The sequence below is a fragment of the Carya illinoinensis genome, chromosome 15 (genome assembly GCF_018687715.1).
Source record: "Carya illinoinensis cultivar Pawnee chromosome 15, C.illinoinensisPawnee_v1, whole genome shotgun sequence".
In the NCBI taxonomy this organism is placed as follows: domain Eukaryota; kingdom Viridiplantae; phylum Streptophyta; class Magnoliopsida; order Fagales; family Juglandaceae; genus Carya; species Carya illinoinensis.
In genome coordinates this window covers 44,516,696-44,541,722 of record NC_056766.1, presented here as the reverse complement: position 1 = coordinate 44,541,722, position 25,027 = coordinate 44,516,696, and the positions used below count along the sequence as shown (strand labels likewise).

The window sequence follows — 25,027 nt, the reverse complement described above, 5'->3', positions numbered from 1 at the left end:
TTTATACTTTTTAATTACTTTTTCACTACTATTTACAGATTATCTAAGATCATCTCTCTACATTTATCATGAGATGCACTCAGCAGGTTGCAGATACTGATTTGGGCACAAAGAGCTAGCAACTGTCCACTGGGTATTACATTGATTCCTGGAAATCTGCTCTAACCTTTTCCGTAATTGAATAATATATAGTATATACACACATACATACATATATGTATGTATGTATATAGAGCACTCATTCAAAACAGAAGCTAAAAAGTGTATGCCTTGTGGGTCAGAATGATGACTGATTTCCTGGAATTATATTCCATAAGCACGAGAGCAAAACGGCACATATATATATTACTGTAAATCTCTCTTAACTGTCAAAAGAGTTGTTTGATATATCAGTACAATGTCCATTAATGAAAACGCCCAAAAATAGTTATTAGGATGAACTGTTCAGACATCCTCCTCAAGAATAGTTTTTTAACCCTAAAACCTAATCTTCCCACAAAACAAACCTCGAGCAAAACGTTTTGAGATATTATGGGATATGGTTAGAAATCTGTGATGACCTAATTCCCACAGACAAAGGGGAAAAATAAACCTACGAAATCCATACTCAGGTTCAGATAATAAGCACACCAAATAACCTAAAGCCTGTCTTTTTGTCATGTGTTACCTTGGGTCGCTTCAGTTCCTTTACCTCATCAAGTTTCTTCTCCTTAACATAATGGTCAACTTGACGGTTTACTTCAAGTGTTGGTTCTAACTGCATCCCAACATATTGGCTAGACTGCTCAACCAAGGGGCCACTGTTTTCCACCCGGGTAAAATCAATCATGTAGAATGAGTCATTGTCTTTTGCTACTTCTTTGCAATCGCACGAATAGAAAGTAATGGTGTCCTTGGACTTTAGATGGTTTTCCTTCACAAACCTATTCCAACCCCTTGTAAATACAAAACTCTGGCTGCTCTTCCAATAGCAGTAGCGAAACTTCCATGGCCTCATCAATCTGTCATAGAAAGTCAGCAGCATATCTTCCATGGTGCCCCCCTCTGCATTATCTTCAGCAGTTTCAGAAGTACGTGGGAAGTACTTGATGGCATATTTCCTAGGGATGACAAGTCTATTTAACTTACTCACATCACTTGGTGTAAGTTCCTTTTGAAAAAGTTGCTTACACATTAGTCCCCCGCTGCTTTGCAGACTAGCCAAGTTCAAACCATCGTGTGTTTCCGCATGTGAACGTGTCCTAAGAAATTCTTCAAATTTGGATCGATAGGAACCATCCTTTATCATGTTGAGGACTGCTTCGGCACTGTATAGATTTTGAAAGTTTGGCTCTTCAACTGTGATGTCAGTCCATGGAAAATTTTTATGGGAATCCAAACTCCGAAGCTTGATAGCTGCACTATCATAAGCCATAGCTGCTTCCTTTTCAGACTTGAAAGTCCCCAGCCAAATCCTTTGGTGATTAGCATATATTTGTGCGCCCCAGTGCCCATTTTGCTGTGGCACGACACCTTTGAATTTTGTAAAGACAATGCTACCACGTCTTGCACACTTTCTTGGAGGAAGTGCATAAGTCGCACTGCTTGAATTAGACTCTTCTGTCGTTGCATTCACTCTGTCATTTGATATCAGGCTTAACATGTCCTCATCCATTACTTTTCTGCAGAAATAGTAGATTGCAGTAGAGAATTATCATGTTATATCAAAGTGAAGAGATACATAGCATCAAATGAAATTCATCATCAGCAGCAAAACGTATTAATTGTATGGAACAGATTTTCTATTCCTCAAGAAGAGAATGACAACAAATTGAACAATAAGGTCCCAACCCCCCTTGACTGCCCTAGACTCGAATAATTTTTCAAAAGATTTGTATGCTGGATATGTGTAATAGTAAATTAAAGAATTATCATGTCACATCAAAGTAAAAAGATGCATTGCAACAAATGAAATTTATCCTAGTAGTAGCAAAAGTTCTTGTATGAAACAGATTTTCTCTTCCTTGAAAAGATGAGGCAACAAATGGAACAGATTAAAGGTGCGGTACAGAAAATTTTGCAATCTCATGTAAGAAACCGAGGCAAGAAGATGGAGTACGCCCAATCCCCCTTGACTAATTTTTCAAAGGATACGTGTACTGGATATTTGTTTAACTGCACCAATTTTCCTGTTGTCCTCAACCTCAAAAGGAGGAAGGGATTGTTACATGTATGACTCTAGATGATGGTACAGCCCTTAGCTCTCCAATGGAGAGATTCATGATGCGGCTTTCAATTATTTTTCAGATTTGTTGAGTTCTAATGGGAATCTGAAGGGCTCCATCCATGGAGCAGATTACAGAGGCTTTAGAACATATTCCACTGGTAGCAATCCGGGGCAAGATGAGTTTGGATGTTTTTTGCTCAAAGCGTTGGGATATTATGAATGAGGATTTGTTGGAAGTAGCAAAACAGTTCTTTGGTGGCTCCCCCTACCTGCTTGCTATTCTTCCTCTTTTATTCATGAGGAGGACAATCCCTCTTGACTTCACCAAGTTCAGGGCCATGAATTTTCACACGCTGGTGTATGGAAGTCTTTCTAAGGTGAAATTTCTGACTTGTGAATTTCAGGTGCTTGCTGATGTTCCCAAAAGAGCTAGCTTATAAGTTGCTTTTTATTTTTTTTGGTAGTTAATAAGAGATTTTATTCCAAATAAATATGCATAGTCCAAGTACACAGGATGTATATAAAAGTGAGTACACCTATATACAAGTTAAACTAAAATGGTACATTACAAATATTCCCATCCCTTACAAGATTCTTCACCCAAAAACTTAAAAAGTTGCCTTTCTGTACATTTGTTAGTTTGTCTAGTTCTTCCCATATCGAAGTGCTACATTCTTTTGGGATTTTCAAAAGTTTTGAATTTGGGTAAGTGGTAATTTATAAGTAATTTTGTTTTGAATCTGATGACATTTTGTTGGTAATTTATAAGTAATTTTATATCAATGACAAAAATAGAACAACAATCAAAAGACATCTTCCTATATGAGGGTTAAAAAGTTATACAACATACTCTGAATCAATCTGTACGTAAGGATAAATAACTCATAAAGGTCTATCTCAGATGTTTGGCTGCCTATTATTGGTTAAAAGGTGTAGAAAGAACACTTCATGTGAGGTTTGTTAGGTTGAAGCAGTGATGAGAGTAACTAGTAGCCACCAAACCTAGAAAAGATCATGTGTTGGGATGCATTTTCCAGCTACAAGAAACACAAGGGTGTGTGTGTATGTAGGTAACAGATTGCTCATACGTGACTCCGATAATCACATAAAAGGGGGGAAGAAAGATTTAAGGGCAAGGGCACAACCTATGAAGAGATGCATTAAACATCAAGAAGCATTTATGGTTTCAAATGCTTCTGTTCATGATCAATGCATACAAAACACATTGCTTGTATATGATCAGTTATTAATCTTTGATAAAGCAAGCAGACTTGTGATCCATTAAGAAATAAAAATAAAGTATAAATTATAAGTAATAACTTGCCCAAAGTCGCAAAAAAAAAAAAACCCCCACACTGTAAATTGCTATGCTCAGTAATTAAAAAATTATTGAAAAGCTCCATATATATCTATAACTCTATTTTAAGACATTTACATCACATACCATCCACGTGACATAATTTGATTTGGAAGATAAATTTTAAAATTTGAGTCTTACAAATCAAATTATGACATGTGGATGATGCGTAGTGTAGAGGCTTTAGAATAGTATTTCTCATATAAGAACTCAAGAAACTTCCAACAAGAATCAGTGTTTTAGAAAGTAGGTTTCAGCTATGGCTTGCCAAATTAGTTTCTAAACCCTGATTTTATACTCAGTCAAAATTCTTTCTAGAATTGTTCAAAACCCATGAGACACTATTCAACACGTACCTTCTAACCCAAAATTGTTGGTGGTAAACGAGTGTCAGCTTCATCGTTGGAGTTAATTAAGTTAGGTCTTGGATGAACCCAAGTTAATCTTTAAGAGAAAAATACATCCCCTTGGAAACCCTGACCTTTGTTTTGCATTTCCTTTTTTCTTTATCTTTTCTAATCAAGGAAAGCAATAAATTAAAATTAAAAATACAAGAGAAATATGGTGGGAGACCCCAGCAAAAAACCATTGCAATAGATGCAGTGCAGATATTCAACATAAAAAAGGGCAAAAGATCTAACATGCAAATTGAATCTGCGCCCAAGTTCCTTGACTCGAAGGAGGGAATAGCCAAAAAACAAAAAAAGGAATCGTAGTCCAATTGATGGACTAGTCAAATGAAGTTTGAAGATGCAACCAAGAAATGATAGTTGACAAAGATCTCCACATCCTCTTCCTTTAAACTCAGTTAGGAAAAGCACCAGCATATAGTCTAATAGCTAGAATCAAATAGCCTGGATTGATGGTGACCAACCAAAGACACTAGTTGCAATGCTGACTCGGGGGCCCATGGCTAGAGAAGTGTGGCAGCGAGTGCTAGATTTGGAAGCAACGAACTCAGTCATGCTGTGCACATAGTCTATAGGGGCTGCAATGTGCGGTAGTGCGTGAAACTCACACATGAACTGGCAGTAGTTCCACATGAGTTTTAAAGATTGATGGTTGGTGAGCATGATGGCGTGGCGTGTGATGATTAGGAGGCCAAAATGTGATAAACCATGCATTTCTCGACCTAGTGGAGAAAGCATTGCCTCCAAATCATCACACGCCACCCCATCATGCTCTTCTGTATTTGATAAACCATGCATTTCCAGACATAGTGGAGAAACACCTTAGCTTCTATACATAAAATCCGGTCCATCACTAAGATAACAACTAACTAATAAAGGAACACAACCAATCCAAAGAAAGGAAGAATCAAACAAGAAGATTAAGAATCATTCCCAGCATAAACCACTGGAAATGGGAAAAGAAAAGTCATCAATAAGAGAGAGATAGATGGGGTTTATTGCTTTTTTACCAGAAGAGGACGAGACCCTGTAATTTTTCGGTTACAACCACTTGCTTCCGAGGGGTTCCTTCACCAAAAAATCTCAACAGAACTAATCAACACTTTAAAAACATCAAGCTCTACCTAACTCTCTCTTAGGGGTTGATCTAGAGCCACTACTTGCCTCCAATACATTAACCATATGATCTCGAGCAAGACCATCACTAATGTTAATACCGTGAATATAAGGAGAGTAGTGATCATTGATTGAGAATATGTATACATGAAACAGATTTTTTTTTTTTTTTTTTTAATGTTGGGAACCACCCCACGGTAGAGCCCTTAGGACTTCCCATGGAACCTAAACCTTTGGGGAGACTAGCACAGCAACCCACTGCCATGGCCTCCCACTTAGTCGCAATTTGATCCTAGGGGAAATTGAACCTGTGACATGGGGCTCAGGCACAAGAGTTCGCCCTTACCACTTGGGCTACCACCGGGTGGGTGCATGAAACAGAAATTGCTCCCTATTCAACCTTCCAAGCACGGCTTAGTTAAGGACTTTGATTCCCCACCACTATCAAGCAGAGGAGCTGGAACTTACTGATTTAGTTTTTTAGTTTTTGGGGAGAAGGGGGGGAAGCAATGAAAAGATAGAGCAAGTTTCTAGCATATGTTTTGCCAAAAATAGATCAAACCTTTTCTTTCTTGATCTTTTTGCTAAAGACTGTCATTTATTGTATGATAAAGTGTCTCCTCATTGTACAAACTCATGAATCCCTAAAGCATAAGAAAAGCATAACCAAAAAAAAAAAAAAACGAAGCACAACCAAATCAAAACAAATTTGATGTAACTCAACCAGTTTTATGGATTGATCGTTTTAGGTACACCGAAAACTTTGTGTTTTACTTTGAAGTTGTGAGCGCTTGGACAAAGCAGAAAGCAAATAAGACAAGGAGCTAAAAGAATTCATGGGAGGATAGCATAATATAACACAACTTATATTTTATTAAAGGATTTTTTTGGCTTTTACAAACTTTGAGAGGCCAAATTTTACCTTCTAAAAATGCTTTACAAATATTTTGGATGCAAAATATATGGATTATCTAATCAAGAGTAGAACAAAACAACAAGATAAAAACCAAAAGGGCTGTTTTGGATAATGTAAGTGTACATTAGTTCATACAGATATACAAAATATATATAACAATGGCAGTGGGGGCAACCAGTTATGCACACAACAACAAAATTTACAGCATGAGGGGTTATTAGATAATAATATGGAAAGTTCCATTTGAATATGCAAGGAAAGATAACATTATGTGCACACCAAATTAACAGAAAAAACTGTTTTATTTTTTAAAAAATTATTAATTTGTAGGGTTTGTACTCAAGGCTTGAGGCTAACCAGATGATTATCCATGAATCACAAAATCGTGTTCATAAAAGCTCCTATTCAAATAAGATTTAGCTTTGACATGGGTAAACAAGGCCATAACTTTATGAAAAGTAAGACTGAAGTTGATTGGAAAGTTAATACATACAACTAAGCCTTACTTCAATTTTGTAGCCTCAAATTCATATGAGAAATTGTAGATCCAATCATATATAATAGATGCAAATCACATAGTTGTTTAAGCATAGCAGATTGAGTTGGTCTAAGCCGAGAAAAGATAATATTAATGACAACAAGCTAGATCAAACGATTGAATATATAGTTGAAATCTTCTTGAGATAAAAGCAAGCTATTATTTGATAGTAGATCTACCCAATTCCAATTTTAGACCAAATTAATGACTAAATACTCCCAATGGACAATACTAACATGACTAAATAACTAATTATTAACGCATGTTTGCTAAAAATTGACTACCAATAAAAATTTGTGTATGGTATCTTATTTGAAAATGTTGCCAACAGTTGGAAAAATTGTAACGCCCCAATAGAAGGTTCAAATCACATGACCTATACTCCAAAATGAGTAGTTAATGATACAATTAAAACCCCATTAGAACCTTATAGAGAACGAGAACTTCTCATTTTCAAGTAATGTGAAATCACATTCACCACCAACCCTTATCCTTATCATATAGGGTATCACAATTTACCCCCCTTAAATTCCTGACATCCTCATCGGGTTTGTCCGTTGTAGGTGGCACGGCTCAAGTCCCATATTTCCTGATTGGGATAGGCTCTAATACCATTTGTAATGCCCCAATAGAAGGCGCCCAAACCACATGTCCTATACTCCAAAATGACTAATCAATTATACAATTGGAGCCCCATTAGAACCTTATAAAGAGCAAAAACTTCTAATTCTCAAATAATGTGAAATCACATTCACCACCTATCTTTATTCTTATCATATGGGTTATCACAAAACTTATTGAATGTTTTCCTAACAGAACCATTTCATATTGTAAAAAATTGGGCAATAAAAACTTAAAAATTGGGTCTTCAGAATGTGACCAATGTTGATGAAAGCATCATGCATACTCAAGCGCAATAGCCTCGTTAGAATTTAGGCACAAAGTGCAAAGCACAAACACACATCTAAATGGAATGTAGCCCAATTTTTAAAAAAATAATGTGTAATAAAAAGTATTCATAGAATAAACTTTGTAAAGTTTGAAAAATCAAGGGAACAACCAAACAAGCACAAGAGCGTTGTAGGTATTGACTTCTATATATACTAAAAGATGAGCAATATATACAATATTGCATTAATCCTATATATTAATCATCTTGATCATCTTTAAGCATATATACGACCATCACCATCATCATTAACAATCCAAACAAATTATACAAATCTGGAAACTTCATATTTGGATTTTGTTAAAAAAAAAAAAAAAAAAAAAAAAACTACTTCTAAATTTCCAAAATGTGCAGTTTTGTAAGCATATCACTTTAGCCTCTACACTTTGCACTCAAAATAATTAGCGTCTAGCCAAAAATAAGATTGTTCTAGTAATGGGGATCAAGGAGCAAGTTGATCAAGACTTCAATGATCTTCCTTATATACCCATTAAGGTCATTTTGAGAAGAGAAAAGAACTAGAGAAGACTTAATGCAAAGCTTAATTTGAGAGATGAAGATAGCTAAGGAAAAAACTAGCTCTAATATTTCTTATGCAATAAGTAGATCCCCAAAGAGAAGTCTAAAGGCTTGTTTGGGAAGAGAAACCATCTCATCTCATCTCATCTAATCTTAAAAATTCTCATAATTTTCTTCTCAAACATCACTCAATTTTTTTCCCAAACATCACTCAGATATAAACACTTTTCAATTTCAAACAATCAACTTTGTTATCTAATCATTACCTAATCATTACAACTTTCACAAACTTCCAAACAAAACACAAAAAACCATACAACCTTTTTAAATTTCAAAACAAAAATAATATTAAATAATTATATTATAATAATATTCTAATTTTATAATATTTTTATTCAACTTTCTCTAAAACCCAATAAAACATGTTAACTCAAAAAGTTTCATTACTATTCACAGATTTTTCATCTCATTCTTTTTTTTTTTTTTTTTTTTTTTTTTATAAGTAAACGGTAGTATTAATGATAAAAGACAAGAGTCCAAGTACACAAGATTTTTTTTTTTCATCTCATTCCCTAAACATTCTCTTAATGCAAGTTTTAGAGACATGATCATTTCTTTCTAAGAATCTATAAAAGTATCAAACCATAATACTTTTACATGCAAAAGAACAACTTGGCACTTCCTAGTTCCTGCACATCAATTAATTCTTTTAAAAAATATAAATATTTTTCCTCGACAAAATATATCAATATGATTATTTCTAGCAATCAAGGTTTTGAATACAATGTCATATCGGCCGGTACAACTAGTATTTACTATGCTAGAATAATGATCGGCATATGGGAGGTATATATTTGTTTCGTACTAGGTCAAATACCGGCCGTACCAGTGTATTTCAGTCAATATCGGCCGGTTTTCAGTGTACCGACCGAAATTAACATATTTTTGTAATTAATGTAGAAATCTTGACTTCTTCGTAATTTTCACTCCAATTCTCACATCTGAAGACTATTTTCTTAACTTGTTTTAATCCCCTTTTCTCGAGGACTGAAAATTTAATCCATACTCACCTTTTCGTGATGAAGATGAGTGATTTTTTTTTTTTAAATAGTTGGATTGAGAATTTAGAAGTATTATTGAGTTTTATAAATATATATTTTAAATCTTTACGACTTGTATTAATGTAATTTTGAAATATAATTTATACATATATAATTAATTTATCTATATATAGACTATCTTAAAATGGTACCGGTACCAAAATATTTTATTTAAGTGCCTTAACCAAAATGACCACTAAAATAGTTTTCAAAACTTTCTTTGCAATTCTTCGTAGTGCTTTTAAAAATTTAAAAGATACATTAATGGTACGATAACATGAGTTCATCTAATATCTCTAATCAGGACTAACCACATAGTAATTGATATCATATGTGGAAAAAATACCAAGGTAATGGTTAAAACGACTGGGGACAGTATCTTTGGAATAAAAAAGTGTAGGTAAAAAGATATTGGGAAGAAGAAAGTAAGTACTCGGTGTCATTCTTTGAACATAAAACGTGTGAAGGTACTGATACATCAATCATGATCAACACATGACAAAGGTTAATGCAGATGTGACAGATTATAACCAGCTAGCTAGGTCAATCGATAAGAATTGACACGTCCGTTAATTTTGGCATAAGCACTCATTACTAGGCCAAACTTCATCTAATCCGAAATAATCTCAATAGCTAGAGTACTATGTGCTGGTTATATAAAACAAAGGCTAGCTAGCTAGCTAGTAATTTATGTTGGGAGAAATTAAGATAAGTCCTTGGCAAATGATATAATTAGATGAGAAGTCCCTAATTGAAACCATGATCACTTAATTACAGCAGCGTCTGAAACGATTTCTTCAACATGAATCTCAACGATGGCTGTGAAAGAAATACCAACAACATCAAATGATAAAGATCACTCCAAAGCACAGATTCGTCAAATCAATTCCCTCCTATATATGGTCCAATTCCTTAACGGGTTCAGGTTTGGAAAGATGAATGTGATTGCCTATATATTATAACCATTTCCACAAACAAGCAAGGAGATGATTAAAGCTTGGCAGTACCTCCTCATGTGGTTCCAACCATAAGAAGAAAAGAAACTCTCGGCCAATTAAACTTTCTTTCATGACAAGTTCAGGAAATTGGCTTCATGCAATAATCTTTATGCCAAACAAGTTAACAATAAATCCTACTTAAATTACTGATGAACTGCCTTCAAATAAACTATATAATATGCCATTCCAGACACGAATTCCACCTATATTAATTAAATATCCATAAATCAAACCAGCATGCATATATATATAACAGAAATAGTCATTAACAAAACACAAATAACAATATCAATAGAGAAAAAGACACATAAAATCAGGAGGACTAGTAACGAGACAAAATCAGACCAAACTAATTATAAAAAAAATGAAGAAATTAATTGAAGGAATAGTTAATTACCTGAGTGATTAGCCTCCTACAGGCAGAAGCCGCAGTTTGCCACCGAACCCCAAGCAATAATAATATGATGAGCTGCAATAAACAATTAAGACCTTATATTATATATATATATATATATATATTATAACCAAAGCCACGCATCTTGGTCATGATCATGAAGAAAGATCTTCAAAATAAAGGTCATTAAATACAATCCAGGAAATTACGCAAATTGAATCAATCACTGACCCGTAAAAGGAAAATCCCCTCTTCAAAGGCTTTACTCATAGTGGTCCTAGGAAGGTGCATATCTGCCCCGAAGCGTAAACAAATATTTCTTGCCATATTTAGCAGCGTCAGCTCAGACCCACTTCCAAAAGACACCCCGGGCTCTACGAATCGACTAGGTCGACAAAGGTATGAAATTCTTTAGACCAAGGCAAAAAGATGGTCAACAGCTGAGTTTAGATAGTAAATAAAATTACCAAACAGATGAATCATACACAAATTTATGCGGTTTTTATGGGAAGCATGCGTTTGGGGATGAGAATCAGGGAGAAGATGAAATCCAATAGCCCAAAATCAAAGGCCGATTAAGATACAAGGGTTTTACCGCATCCAAATATGCGCCTTGCCTTGCATGATCGACTGCAGCTGAGACGAGAAGAAGAAGAAGAAGAAGAAGAAGAAGAAGAAACGCTAGCAACGTGAAGCATTAATATGTTGTGATTTACAATATGAGTTTCCGTTAAAGCAAGAACAGTAACCTGGCGTACCTTCGGATCGCACTTCCGTCGTCCTCGCTACTAAAGAGTACCATCAAAAGTCACGCTCTTGAAGCTCAATCAGAATTAACAACACTAATAATGATAATAATAATAATACTAATTATAATACTAATAATAATAATAAAATATTTGATGTTAGGGAAAGGAATGAGTAAAAAAAAAAAAAATGACAACAAATCAGTGGCGGTAGAAACTAGAAAGCAAATGGCTAAAATAAATATGGTGGAGTGCATACTTCTGATAAACTTCGCATACAGAAGGATATTAAATGGAGTAATACATCACAGAGAGAGAAAGAGAGAGCGAATGGATAAGTAGGAATATACAGCGTGATGTGTCATTTCTGGGTGCGGCTTTTCTTTTGCCTTTTGTACCTTTCTTTCCCTTTTTTCTCGAACAGATTGGAGGGAGTGGCTTCTGGACTGGAATGAATTAGAAATATCCAGATAAACATGATAAGAAAAGGAAGCTGCTGCAAAGAGACTTATGGGTGAAAGAGAAACACCCAGAGGAAGAGAAGCTAGAGGCTAACAAAGAAGAATGAAGGGGAAGACTAAGAAGAAGATGAAGAGGAAGAGGAAGACACGGCCTGAATGGCAAGCTGACAGAAGAGAAGTGAGCACGCACTCGCAAAGGTATGCCCCTCATACAATTGCTTGCAGCGTGTGCTCACTCTCTTCTGTCAGTCTCTTCCATGTTCCTCCTTTGAATTTTTCGTTGCTTTTCATCGAGAAAAAAGACAAATAATAATCACCCAACGAACGAATCCTCACTCTAAAAGGTATTTGAAGGCTCATCACTATAGGTCAGATCTGAAAGAAACATCAAGTACACTCATCAGCAATCAAACACTCACATACCCATTTACCCTTTTCTGAGGTTAAACCCAACTGATAAACAATAATTAGGGTTTTCCAATCCCCAACCACCCAAAACAAAACCTCGAGTCTCTCTTTCTTCTGACCTTTCTTTGCATTATTCTCTCTTTGTGCTCTCCACACACACACACACCCTCGCAAAACCTTGCCTTTTTCCGTCCCTGATCGGTGTTGCCGCCGGTTACACCCAGAGAACAGGAAATAAATAAATAAAAAGCAGAAGAGATCGAAATGATGGGCCTTTGTCACAACTTGCCTTGCCTCGCTTAATTAGCGAACGAAGGCAAAGGACAAACAAAGGACAAAGGAAGTTTTAGGATAGAGGGGGCTACGTGGAGGACAGGTATGCAGAGGATTGACTTTTTTGGGAAATCGATTTAACGGCTGCTGATTTGACTGCCTCTCTTTGGTGCGGTTTGGACCGTCAGATCGTCCTTGTGGTAGGGTCAAGCTTTCCGAAAATTTTTTTTATATATTATATTAATATTTTACTTATATCTAATTTGATTAAGATATAATATATTTATTATTATTAATGATTATTTATTACATATTTTTTTATCATCAAATAATAATAAATATGTCATATTTGATAAATATGTCATACATATATATATATATATGAGTAGAATTAAGTAAGAGGGTGGTCCTTTGCAGAAATGTGGGTTCCCTGGGGATGGTCTCGAGGGGGGACTGCGTGATCAATTGGGAGAGACAGGAAAAAGACGTCTCTATTTAAATATCTTCTTCTTCCTCCTCTTTCTTCAAAACTGGTATTTATTTTAAGCATGAATGATTGGTTTATCTATACACCGTCGGTCTCTTTCATAAACAAATCTCCATCCCCATAATTATGGTCATCACTATCATACATGCATGATATATAATTCGATATAGATATTGATCATCATCATGATCAAAGGTTGTTGAATTATAGGAACTTGCATGATTCAATTGTCATGAAAAGGTTGTTGAATTATAGGAATTTGGTTCAATTGTTGTCATTAGTGGATTAGCTTGCTGGTTATTTTCGATCGATGATGTGTAATTAGTTAATAATTTATCATTCTTTGAGCAGATTCATTGTGTAATCATGTATCTGAGAGCAAGCAAGCCAATTGCTTTGCCTCTTGGTGGACCTTCCACCTTACTATTTTTCATGGTTGCACGTTCAGCTTAAGTTTTGTTTTCTTCCAGAAGAAAAGTAGAAAACCAGTCTCTAATTGGCCTCTGATCATGATCATGTGTGTGAAAGGAATTGGCCAATGGATCCATGTCATGATGTACTTCTTGAATATATAGTCTGGCGTGATACATGATAATGTACTTCATAAGACGTCTATTGATGATGTTTAATTGAATGTGCAGATGTCAGAGAGATTCTGATTATTCTTTGAAGGATTATGAATCCTAGTCATGCGTGTGGTTTGATTGTTTTTTTGTCCAATCAGTACAAGATGTCTGGCCGTGTAATGTCAAACTGTTCACTGAAGGTACTTGACATATATATGCTACTGATCATAATTAAAGAGATTTATGTAGTAATCACGTATTTGTGAGCAAGCCAATTGCTTCATTTCTCTCTTGGCTGGGAGCTTCCATCTAATTATAACTTCCCATGATGTTTTACTTGTTCAATCCCACTTTTTTTTAATGGGATTTGAAAAACATGCGCGAAAAATAGAACATAATATCTAGTAGTGCTTGTCTCTTGATCATGAGCTATCATGTTTGTGAATGAGTAAGTTGATTGGTCCATGCTCGGCACTTAGTAGTAGATAACATAGCTTAATTTGGAGTCATTTTGTAAACCTCTAAGGGTTGGCTCAAGTGGCCGCAAAGGCCTTGGGCTGGGGGATATGCTTCCTTTAGGTCTAAAGTTCAAATTCTATTGAGTGCAAACAGTCTCTAAGGGCTATCATTATGAGGGATTTTCATTTGAATTATCCAATATACACTTACGGGAAACTCCTTATAGAGGACCGGTGCCAGTCAAAAAAAAAAAAAAATTGGAGTCATTTTTGTAGCTTAATTGACTCATGATTTATCACGATTATTGTGATTAATTAATCAAATTAGATGGAGATTAATCCTAATGTGACTTGATTATATATAAGTTGTTGCTATTTGATTTACTGATTGGCCTAATTATGTATAATCTCAGTACTTAGACATGCTCTTATGCTAATTAATTGCTTGCCTATTTCTCTTATATATTAATTATTGTTCTGTTCACCTTCTCCCTTAAGATCATTGGTCTAAGCTGTTTAGTTAGACATTTCGATCTCCTCTTCAAGTTATTAATAGCTAGAAGTACTGTTGCACTTTACAGATTACAGATTTTTTGTATCTCAAAAGGTTGCCTAAAAAACATATTTGTGAGTAGAAATAATGTTTACTAGGCCAATTGGGAAATAAACACTTAAAAGAATAATTAATTAAAATGGGTTGCACTTTTGAGAACGTAATCGCATTTTTTCCTCTTTTCTTTAGGTTTATATACCCCTCTTTCCTTGAATCTTCACGTTTATTCATTAGTGATGAATCCCCAATTTCCTACAACCCAACTCAAGTATATATATATATATATATAGAGAGAGAGAGAGAGAGAGAGAGAGAGAGAGAGAGAGTATACCTATCTCATGAGAGATAGTACTTGTCAAATTGAAACTTGGAGCTGTTTGGAATCCTTTAACACAATCGATATGGTATTTAGCACCCACTAGACCTAGTTCGCATTAGAACTTATATATGCAAACACATTGACCACAATCAACCCAATAAATCAAATTGAGATTTAGCACATGATGGAGTTATATGCTGGCCGGCATAGATATCACCTCACTATATCAGGACATCATGATCTGATAATGATAATTAATTGTATTGTTAAATTACTTTATAATAAACAATCCAAGTAATTTTTAACAGGAGAAATCAAATCATAAATAAATCAAAAGTACCATAATTTACTCTAGGGATCATCATAAGTAAACCATGTTATACTCTATGCTCGCTCATCTACTTATTGTATAAGGAAAATCATGCTTTAGCTATAGATAAATTGCATAAAAGTAAACTTTTTTTAAAAAAAAGTAAACTTATAATCTAATGTGGCTTGATGTGATACATTAAATTGTAAATTTATTTTTATTATAAAATAAATCTAACGTATCATATAAAGTTATATTAGTTCATGAGTTTATTTTTATAAGATATAATTTTCATGGGTGTAACACTTTTCATTGCATAATTTATATATATATTATCTTTCATTTTATATTTTATTATTTTTAGTTATAGATTGCTTTGATATATTTTAGATGACTTTATTAAAAATTTAAAAGTCAATTAGTTCAGTAAGAAATTATGTAAAACGGTGTCACACTAGCTTATTTAAAAAACACGTTTGATTTTTTTTTTAAATGTTATTTATAACTTATTTAAAATTGAAAAATACTTTAATATTAACTTAATATTTTTTTTATTAAAGAGTTTTTAAAATGATTTAAATACTTTTATAGGACTCCTGATACAATCACAAAGAACTCGTAAATCTTAGTTTTTCGTATCTCCAATGATGGTCATGTCGTTCAATTTGACATAATTTAAAAACTTTACAGGAGGTACACCAGAATAAAAACAACGTAGAAACCGAAAGAGCCAACGTTTTTACATCTTTGATCGAGCATGATCGGTCACCACCTCCTGGCTCCAGATAAAGAAGAACATCTAATGACAGTACGAAAGATAACTGTAGAAAGTTATTGAAACTGCCAAAAATGTCAGTCAACTTCGTAGGTGACAATATTGCTTGCAAAAATTTTATACATAAGTAGGTTTTACTTTTCACTCCACCCACCGGTTGATTTCTCCATGTCACGGTTCTAAACAAAAATCCACTCTCCTCTTACCCCCTCCCCTCTGAAGCCACCATCCTTTGGAAAGGTTCAGTGTGAGAAAATCATGGTCTTTGTCAATAAATAAGAACACCAATAACCGTATCTTCACTTCTCTAACTGCACATGGAGCAATAGTTACAAAGAATCTATTGAGAAATGATGCTTTGAGTGGTTAAGAATCATAACACATCAACCAATCGAGTTTATATGTAGCAAGCAAAAAGCAAGTCCATCCTCAGATTCGTAATGTTGTGTGGTTTTATCTGTAGAAATATAATCTGGTTGTTTTATCTTGAATAATTATTATTCATGCCAAACATCACCCCCACAAACCCCGTGAATCCACTAAAGTAAAAGAAAATAATAGACAAACTTGAGAGAGATGAGATTTACTGAGATGCTCAGATTCGTAATATTGTGTGATTTTATATGTAGAAATACAATCTGGTTGTTTTATCTTGAATAATTATTATTCCTGACAAACACCACCCCCACAAACCCGTGAATCCACTAAAGTAAAAGAAAATAATAGACGAACTTGAAAGAGATAAGATTTACAGAGATGCTCAGATTCGTAATGTTGTGTGGTTTTATCTGTAAAAATACAATCTGATTGTTTTGTCTTGAATAATTATTGTTCCTGCCAAACACCGCCCCCACAAACCCTTGAATCCACTAAAGTAAAAGAAAATAATAGACGAAATTGAGAGAGACGAAATTTATAGAGATGCGAGATTTACAGTATATCTTCACATAGAGATATTTAAACTGAGAGAAAGATATTTGTATTGAGGGAAAATACTACTGTTTGGGAAAAAGCTCGACAAAAGAGAAAAAATTTATACCTGACAACCACGTGTATGGGTGTGTGGTACAAGAGGCTGATGAATAAAATCACTCTATTGCTTAAAACAGACGTTCTTTTTTTAGAACTGCTACAGATACAAAGAGATTACATAAAATAAAACTACAAACTAATGTAGTTTTATAAAATCCGTTAAATTTGTTTTGTAATAAAAATAATTTTATAATTTGATGAATTCTATCAAATTATATCAATTTATGAATTTATTTGTATATAATCTTTTTATAGATAAAGTATTTTCTTTTTTTCTTTTATTTTATTTTTATTTTATTTTTATACGTAAAGCATCGGTACCTGCCCGCAATGCCCGCTGTCGGCCTCCAAGTGTCGGCCTAGCGAGTCTTGGTCCAGTTTGAGCTGACGTACGTCTTCTTTTGATAATTTGGAGAATATTTTTTTTCTTTAAATCAATTTTTTTAAACAAAAAATCATAACTGATTCTATAAATTCAAAAGAGAAAACAAAAACAAGTGCATGTATTCATTCAAATATTAATTCGATGAGTTATTTTCAAATGGAAAAATATTTCTTTAAATTCTTATTCGAACTTAAAAATCATAAGCAAAATAAAGACTATAAAAAATGGTAACTTTATTTTAAAAACAATTATAAAAAAAAATCTTATTTATTCACATATCAATCTGCTGAAAATTATGAAATTTAAAATTTAAAATTTAAATTTAAAAAATAAATTGATAAAATGAATCTTATTATACGTAAAATTATAAATACATGTAGGCCGACTTGTAGCACTGCTCAATAAAAATAGATACTTGAAATGGGTCGTACTGTATTTATTATTAATCTAAATAACAATAACGAACTTACTTTATATGTCTATATTTCTTATTCAAAACGAGTATGTTCGTGGAAAGAAGGGAAAATTAGGCTCGAAGGGGTCGGGGGCCAATTGGCATAGACAGGTACGTACCACCATATATGGCACCACATGATGCATGCACCCAGCTCCATCATCAGTTTGCATTATTTTCTTATAGTACTGTCTACCTCAATGCATATAAATGCTAGGGGTCCGATAAAAGTACCAACTTGCTGCTGCCTCTCTCAATCACAATGAATTATTTCTTTTCGCACAGCACGGGATGGGGCATATACATGCATCATCAAGACATGATGCTACCATCCAAACCCTAGCTATATATATATATATATATATATATATATATAATATAGTAATACTTTTCATCATTTTAATTTTTATCATTTTCTCATCATCACATAACGTAACATTAAATTATTAGATATTATTTATTATAATTTACTTGTGAATTTATCATCTAATATCATATTATAAAATAATGAGATGATGATGATAATTAAAATAATGAATAGATTTTTTTCATATATATATATATACACACACATGCACACTCGCAACGTGCGCACGTGCCAATCAAATCTAAAATTTTGAGAAATACTTATAAAATCAACTCTAGTCTAAAGTATCTAAACTAAAACATTTCAATAGGACCAAAATTCATTTGACAACTTTTAAAGACATACAAATGAGGAAGATTTTTTGTACCATATATATAGGCTAGACCCTTTTTAGGTGTATGTTATAAAATAAAATAATAGATTGTAGGTGAAATGCATTATTGGAGTTTTTAACAAAGAAAAATATAGTTACAAGCATAATTGTGCACTAATCTGTATACTAATGTGATGTGATTAGTCAAAAAGTAGATTTTATTGAAAATAGTGTTAATTTAAATTTTAAATATGAATAAATCAATATTAGTACACAGATTAGTGCGCAACTGTGCTTGTATGTAACAAAACTCTTTTAGCAATTCATGAAGATGACTATGAATTTTCATGGGCCAAACATTTATTTTTCAATTATATATATACAAGGCTGTATATAATATATATGTATATTTTAACTAGAAAAACATCTCATAAAAATAAATACATAAATTAACATAGTTTGATGTAGTAGTTGGAATGTAAAATTACTTTATTATAAAATAGATCTGAATGAAACTATGTCAGTATGTAAATTTAATTTTATGAAATCTATTTGTAACTGCAACACTTCTCAAATATATACACATATACACACACGAGTTGGCTCATTCAAGTGGTAAAACTGCCCTCTGCTACCTTATCTTCACTCTGCCTAGGATCTATATACACACACGAGTTGGCTCATTCAAGTGGTAAAGCTGCCCTCCTGCTACCTTATCTTCACTCTGCCTATGATCTATATATACACACACGAGTTGGCTCATTCAAGTGGTAAAACTGCCCTCTGCTACCTTATCTTATCTTCACTCTGCCTATGATCTGCTCCCTCTGCAACATTTCAGTGTTCTGCTACACCACTACGGCCTCTTACCATTATTGTGAAGATAATAGATGCAGACTAATTGCTCTGGAACCAATATCATGCAGACAGAAGGAAATCTGGAAATGAATGCTTTAAATGGCATGATCTTTTTCTTTTGCTAGCTGCTCGAAATGGTAACTACCAAAAACACATGTCCCTCATTTAGAACACTACTGCATAGTTAAAATTTAGTCAGAAAATTTACTTTTATTAATTTAAATTTAGCTACACACTTTTCAATAACATCAAATAACAAACTTTCCAAATCTATCATTATTCTATTAAAATATTGAGTTTAACATTTTCATTTGTTTTAATTTTAATTGTAATTGTTATTCCATAAAAATTATTTAAAAATTAAAAAAAAAAAAAAGCTCTCCAATTTTCACTGGGATATATTTACCTTATTCAACTGGACAGGTTTGAGAGTAGAGATGAGAATTTTGAGTTTGAGATGAAAGTTTAAAATATTATATTTTAGTATTATTATTATTTTAGAATTTGAAAAAATGGAATTAAAATTTAAAAAAGTTAAATTATTTATTATATTTTGTATGAGAATTTATAAAAATTATAATAATGAAATAAAAATTTTAAATTTAAAATAAAAATTCTCGTTTACCAAACCTGTCGTTATTATGTTCACCTGTAAATTTTTACACCCTACAGTGGGAACAATTGTATGGGAGAAGTCAACATTCTTTTCAAAATAGTGTGGATTTTTCTGCAGTTTTTATTTGCATGAAGATTTACCAAGAAGGAATATTATATGTCTAAAATATGATTTGGCCAGTGACTATGGTGTTAGTTAAAAACACTGTAGATTTTATTGAATTTGGTGTAGATAGAATTTATGCAACTTAGTTAAATTTTGACTATAGTCATCTCACTACTAGTGCTCTTAGCTACTGCATGCATGCCTAGTGATCATAGAAGAAAATGATAAACTTACAATTAGTCTACGATTAATTTACCAGTACTCTACTTAAAATAAAGTTTAGTTAAGGAAAATTGAAATTCTTATAATGAAATGTCACAGTTTCATTGGTTGTAAAATAGTTGTAAGTATATCATTACCTTATCATGAAATTAACACTTGTTGACAATCTCTTGTAATGTTATCTAGGTCAGTGCACCAACATCTCCTCCTTAATTCTCTTCCATTAATTTGATATTTGACACATGTATACTCTTTTGGGTTATAAACTTGTTCATCTCTTTCATCCACCATTTTCATTATCATTTGCTCAATAAACAACACCTAAAAATGCAAATAAATATAAAATCAGATGTAGGAGTGTAAAAATTAACCGGAAAACCAGACCAATCTGAACCGGTGGAACCGATTTGGTTTTGGATGATCCAAGCCTAGACCGGTTCCCTTAGTTCCAGAACCGGCCAGTATCGGTCCAGTTCTAGTTCCAGTTCCATACTTTTTAGAACTGGACTAGACCATTTTGCTATATTATATGTTTCAAATTAATTTTTTTTAATATTATATATAATTTATATATATAATATAAATTATAATTATATATAAGATAATATTATTATAATACATAAAATTTTAATTTTAAACATAAAAATTTATTTGATCATATGCTTTAATCATGAAATATATATTTTAATAACATTTGATGGCCTAATAAATTCTCAATATATTCTTTTTGATAAGTACATTAGTAAATTAATAGTACTAATATGCATTAGCATATAATGTATATTAATTACAATTTACATTTTATGGCCAAATACTAATAGTCTAATACTATATTACTATTAGTAATCTATTTTAAGTCTATATAAATTACTATACTAAATAGTTATATACGAAATAATGATATAGTAATACTAATAATATCACTATCAATGATATACTTATAATAAATTAAAATCACTATAAGAAATACTAATATATAGTTATTCTAATTACTATAACTAATACTAGGGCTATACACCAAACTGAGGAGCAGACCTCCATTGACGGAAACCGACCGTCGGAAGTCGGAACCGGCCGAAATAGACAAAGACCTGGTCGGCGAACTAGTTAAATATATAAGAACTGACGACGGGTAGTTCGGTTTTGGTTCTCCTATGCGAAAAACCGTTGAACCAGTCAACCGGTTCTTATATATATATATATATATATATTTCTTTTATACATATATAAATGATGTTGTTTCACTTATTTCATTTAAATGAGTGAAACGATGTCGTTTTATATTCTGGAAATAGAAATATATATATAAAGGAGCGGCGCTGCACTGTTTCAAAATGCGATTAATAAACCATCCCCACCCCCTTTCTTCTTCTTCCCTTCTCCTTCTTCCTCAATCTTAGGTTTTCTCCTTTGCAACTCTCTTCTTAGACTCATGGCAGACTTGCAACTTCCCTCCTTCATCACAAAGACGCCGACAGAAAACCCAAGACCGCACCGATGCACGTCGAGACCGAGACTACTTGTTTTCTCTCCCCAGTCGACCAGTTTCGGCCTATATATTTCTCCAACGTCGATTTGCCACCGAAACCTCGCTGAACCAATCAGTTTTCATCCCTAAATAATACTATTAAAATTGAAAAACTAGACCAAGTCGGACCAAAACTGGAGGTATTGATTTAGAAGGGTAACCGGTATATAATTGATTTTTTAAAATATAAAATTAGTACATACCTATTTGATCCTAAATTTTATCTAAAACTAGATCAAACTGGCTAATTACACCCCTAATCATGTGTACATTTTTATGGCAAACAATATACTTGGGGAGTGACAAAATGTGAAGGTGAATACATCGTAGTACCTAGGATGTGTGTGTCTTAAGGCCCAATTAGTCATAGTTGACATTTTGGGGCCCATGGCCTTTTGTGGACCAGCTATCTTAACTCGTGGACCATGTCCATTAATGGGCCAAATCAATGCCTAATCAAAATCGTAGTAAAGCACGAAGCAGTACTTCGACAATTCCTCTTCGAGAATTCTTCCATGGCTCTGGAAGCCTACGCTTCAAGAAACGCAGACACAGTCCACGCCGATGTTCTCTCCGAAGCCAGACAAGCTTGCTACAAGGTCCTTCTTTTTCTCCCTCTTATTCTCTTTCCTCATCCTCTTCTTTTGTTTCATATTTCATCTCTTTGTTTTTCTTGTTGGATCAATAAAAACTCAGGCTCGGGATGCTTTCTATGCGTGTCTGGAAAAGGAGTCCAACAAGACACCCACGGAGATCGCTTCGGTTGGACTGCTTTACCCATCTGACTGCAAAGGATCGAGGGCCGAGTTTGTCAAACACTGCCGAGCATCTTGGGTAAGACAGATCCCATTCTTGCAAACATTGATTTCAAGATTTGTCCAATTTTAGTTCTTTTACTTCTTGGTTTTGAGAACTCTTGTCGTGGCTTTTGAAAAATGACAGGTGAAGCATTTTGATAGGCAGTACTGTCGGAACCGGAGGGTGCAGAGGCTTTTGGATGACAAGGACTCAAGACGAGGTCCGTTGACGCTTCCGCAGCCTTACACTTTCAAGCCTCCGAGTTAAGAGTTTTTATGAGCATTTGGCTTTCTGGGTGTTTTAAAGCTGTTAGTTTTACCCGGCATTGATGAATTTTCACTTGTACAGCTATCAATCAAAGTACAGCATACATTGCCTTTGAGTATGGAATCTAAACCTATGATGGTTAATTATAAATCATTATGGGTATTTTGTTAATTTGATTTCTTTATCCTTGACCGTTGTTGGTGGTCCATAGCTTGTTGAAAATCAGTAGTCAAGCTTGAGGAGCAAAAGTCGTGTGGAAATGTTTGGTGTGAACAGTGTCCTATTTAGGTTGAGTCTATAACAGGGGTGTAAAGGTTCACTTGGCACCAAAAGAAATAGAGGCAATCATAATGGTATTTTACAGGTTTTTTGCATGCCACATTCAACTTCGTGCAAAGGCTCTAGAATGGTTGTAAGGTCTGTGGTGGTGTTACTGCGGAAGGAGCCTGTTATTGCTTGGTGTCATTTGTTGTTGGTGTTAGAAAAGTGGGATACTCGTATATGTTAAACCTGATTCCCTGAGTGAAAAACATTGTTATATTAATCATATTTTCCATGCTGAATTAAGGGCATTGGCATCTGATGATGTTATTTTTGTAAAATACTTGGATAGTTGGGCAGTTTAATATTTTCCGTTCTTCCATTGTTCCATGTCTTTAGTGCAAACAACCTATTGTGGCATTGAAAAAATGAATTGAGACCGAATGGCATATTTCCACTTCCCATGAAGTTGGGTAGCTTTGTTGAGTTTGTTGATCATATGAGTGTGAGGTGAGTGCACAGTTTCGACATTATTATGCTCATGATGAGTTATTCCTATTTTTTTAATCTCTTGCTTTTAAAATGTTCTCTTTATCAAAGTACTTTGGATGGGAATTTAAATCACATTATCAATATTAGTGGAAAAGCCAATAAAGACCAATGTAGACATTTTATTTAGTTGGAGAAAGAGGGACCGTTTGCCTTAATTTTGCCAATGATATAATGTGGCTGAAAATTGTTTCGGTCTGGAAATATTTATTCCCTCCAATCTTTCCAGTAGTGTCAGTAGTTCAAAGTAGGAGTTAAAAAAGAAAAAAACTTGGTAGGTAAAAGTAGCCAATTTACTTGCAGTTGACCTTTTCTTTGGCTGAAAGATACTATGTTATTTAGCCCTTAGTGGTTTATCATGAAGTCAATCTTCTTCATTGCAAGAATTCATTATCAATAAGAGAGAGAGAGGAGAGGAGAGAAGAGGGGGGGGGGGGGGGGGGGGGGGGGGGGGGGGGGGGGGCGCCGGGGACTTAGCGAATGACATGATTGAGTGTTGGATTGAGTCGTCAGATGACAAATATAAGGCAGTAAACTCCTCGTTGCAAGTGATAATTTGGATATGTTGTAAGTATTGGAGCATCATTGCAAAGATTAGGAAGGGAGCATCCCCATCCTTTAGAGGGGAAATTGATCGTCGTGTGAATATGTACTTAGTTACTCTGCGTACTCCATTTTGATATGAACCTCATCCTCAAACATCTCATAATGATGTTGACATTGACATAGATGTTAAAAAGTTGTGATCACTGGATTTCTTCCAGACCTTTCTGCACTTCATCAGATATTTTATTTATTTTTTAGCTTTTGCATGGTTATGGGGATTTTGTATGCGAACATTTGAACAGTGAAGAAACATGTTTCTTTGTTGCCTCATGGTGCAGTTCCTTGGTGTTTTGTCTTGGCAATTCCCACCAAGACGCTAGTAGTCTTTATTACAAAAAGGGATCCATGAACACATGTTAACGTGTCAGTACCATGTGTTACTCCTATATATGGGGGTTCCTGTCTCTATTGCCGTGTTTTGATTGTCTTGATTACTTGATTTTCATTGCACTAGTTTTTGGATTCGATATATAAGAATGCCATAAATGTACAACAATGTTTTCGTTCATATGTCACCAATTTCATCCCCTTGGTCTCTGCTGTATCTCTAGGCTCTGCTTTATATCGACCCAGTTAGGCAATCTTTAGAACCAAGCTTGCCTAGTTAACATCATAGTTATCAAGTACGTTCCGTTTTGGTGAAAATTATCAAGATATTACATATCAGGGAGCAAATTGGTACAAAGAATTCTTATCCGTTTGTTTCAATCGTGTCTTTTATAAACTGATATATCTTGATATATCTTAACATGATACATATTTCTCATGTCGGGTCATATCGTTGTGATAATTATGTAGACCACGCAA

General features: G+C 33.9%; 2 protein-coding genes and 1 long non-coding RNA gene across 10 annotated transcripts; 2 read left to right on the top strand and 1 right to left on the bottom strand.

Moving 5' to 3' along the window:
- Positions 1 to 321: 321 nt before the first annotated feature.
- LOC122296175 (AP2/ERF and B3 domain-containing transcription factor At1g50680-like) lies at positions 322 to 12,379 on the bottom strand. 8 transcript variants are annotated; one of them, XM_043105646.1, is made up of 5 exons: positions 11,262 to 12,349; positions 11,099 to 11,139; positions 10,735 to 10,888; positions 10,507 to 10,578; positions 322 to 1,661 (listed from the first exon to the last, which is right to left on the bottom strand). In XM_043105646.1, exon 5 carries the CDS (start codon positions 1,652 to 1,654, stop codon positions 614 to 616), a length of 1,041 nt encoding a protein of 346 aa, XP_042961580.1. In that variant the 5' UTR covers positions 1,655 to 1,661; positions 10,507 to 10,578; positions 10,735 to 10,888; positions 11,099 to 11,139; positions 11,262 to 12,349; the 3' UTR covers positions 322 to 613. The 8 variants fall into 8 exon arrangements, with proteins under 8 accessions (XP_042961580.1, XP_042961582.1, XP_042961577.1 ...); XM_043105648.1 differs by having other exon boundaries at positions 10,735 to 10,877; XM_043105643.1 differs by having other exon boundaries at positions 10,735 to 12,085; positions 12,215 to 12,379.
- A 72-nt stretch (positions 12,380 to 12,451) lies between these two features.
- LOC122296177 lies at positions 12,452 to 13,699 on the top strand. The gene is made up of 2 exons (XR_006238415.1): positions 12,452 to 12,591; positions 13,520 to 13,699. It is a non-coding gene; the product is annotated as an uncharacterized LOC122296177 (long non-coding RNA).
- An 8,502-nt stretch (positions 13,700 to 22,201) lies between these two features.
- Positions 22,202 to 22,975, top strand: LOC122295651 (cytochrome c oxidase assembly factor 6). The gene is made up of 3 exons (XM_043104741.1): positions 22,202 to 22,338; positions 22,436 to 22,573; positions 22,682 to 22,975. Exons 1-3 carry the CDS (start codon positions 22,255 to 22,257, stop codon positions 22,802 to 22,804), a joined length of 345 nt encoding a protein of 114 aa, XP_042960675.1. The 5' UTR covers positions 22,202 to 22,254; the 3' UTR covers positions 22,805 to 22,975.
- Positions 22,976 to 25,027: the final 2,052 nt, after the last annotated feature.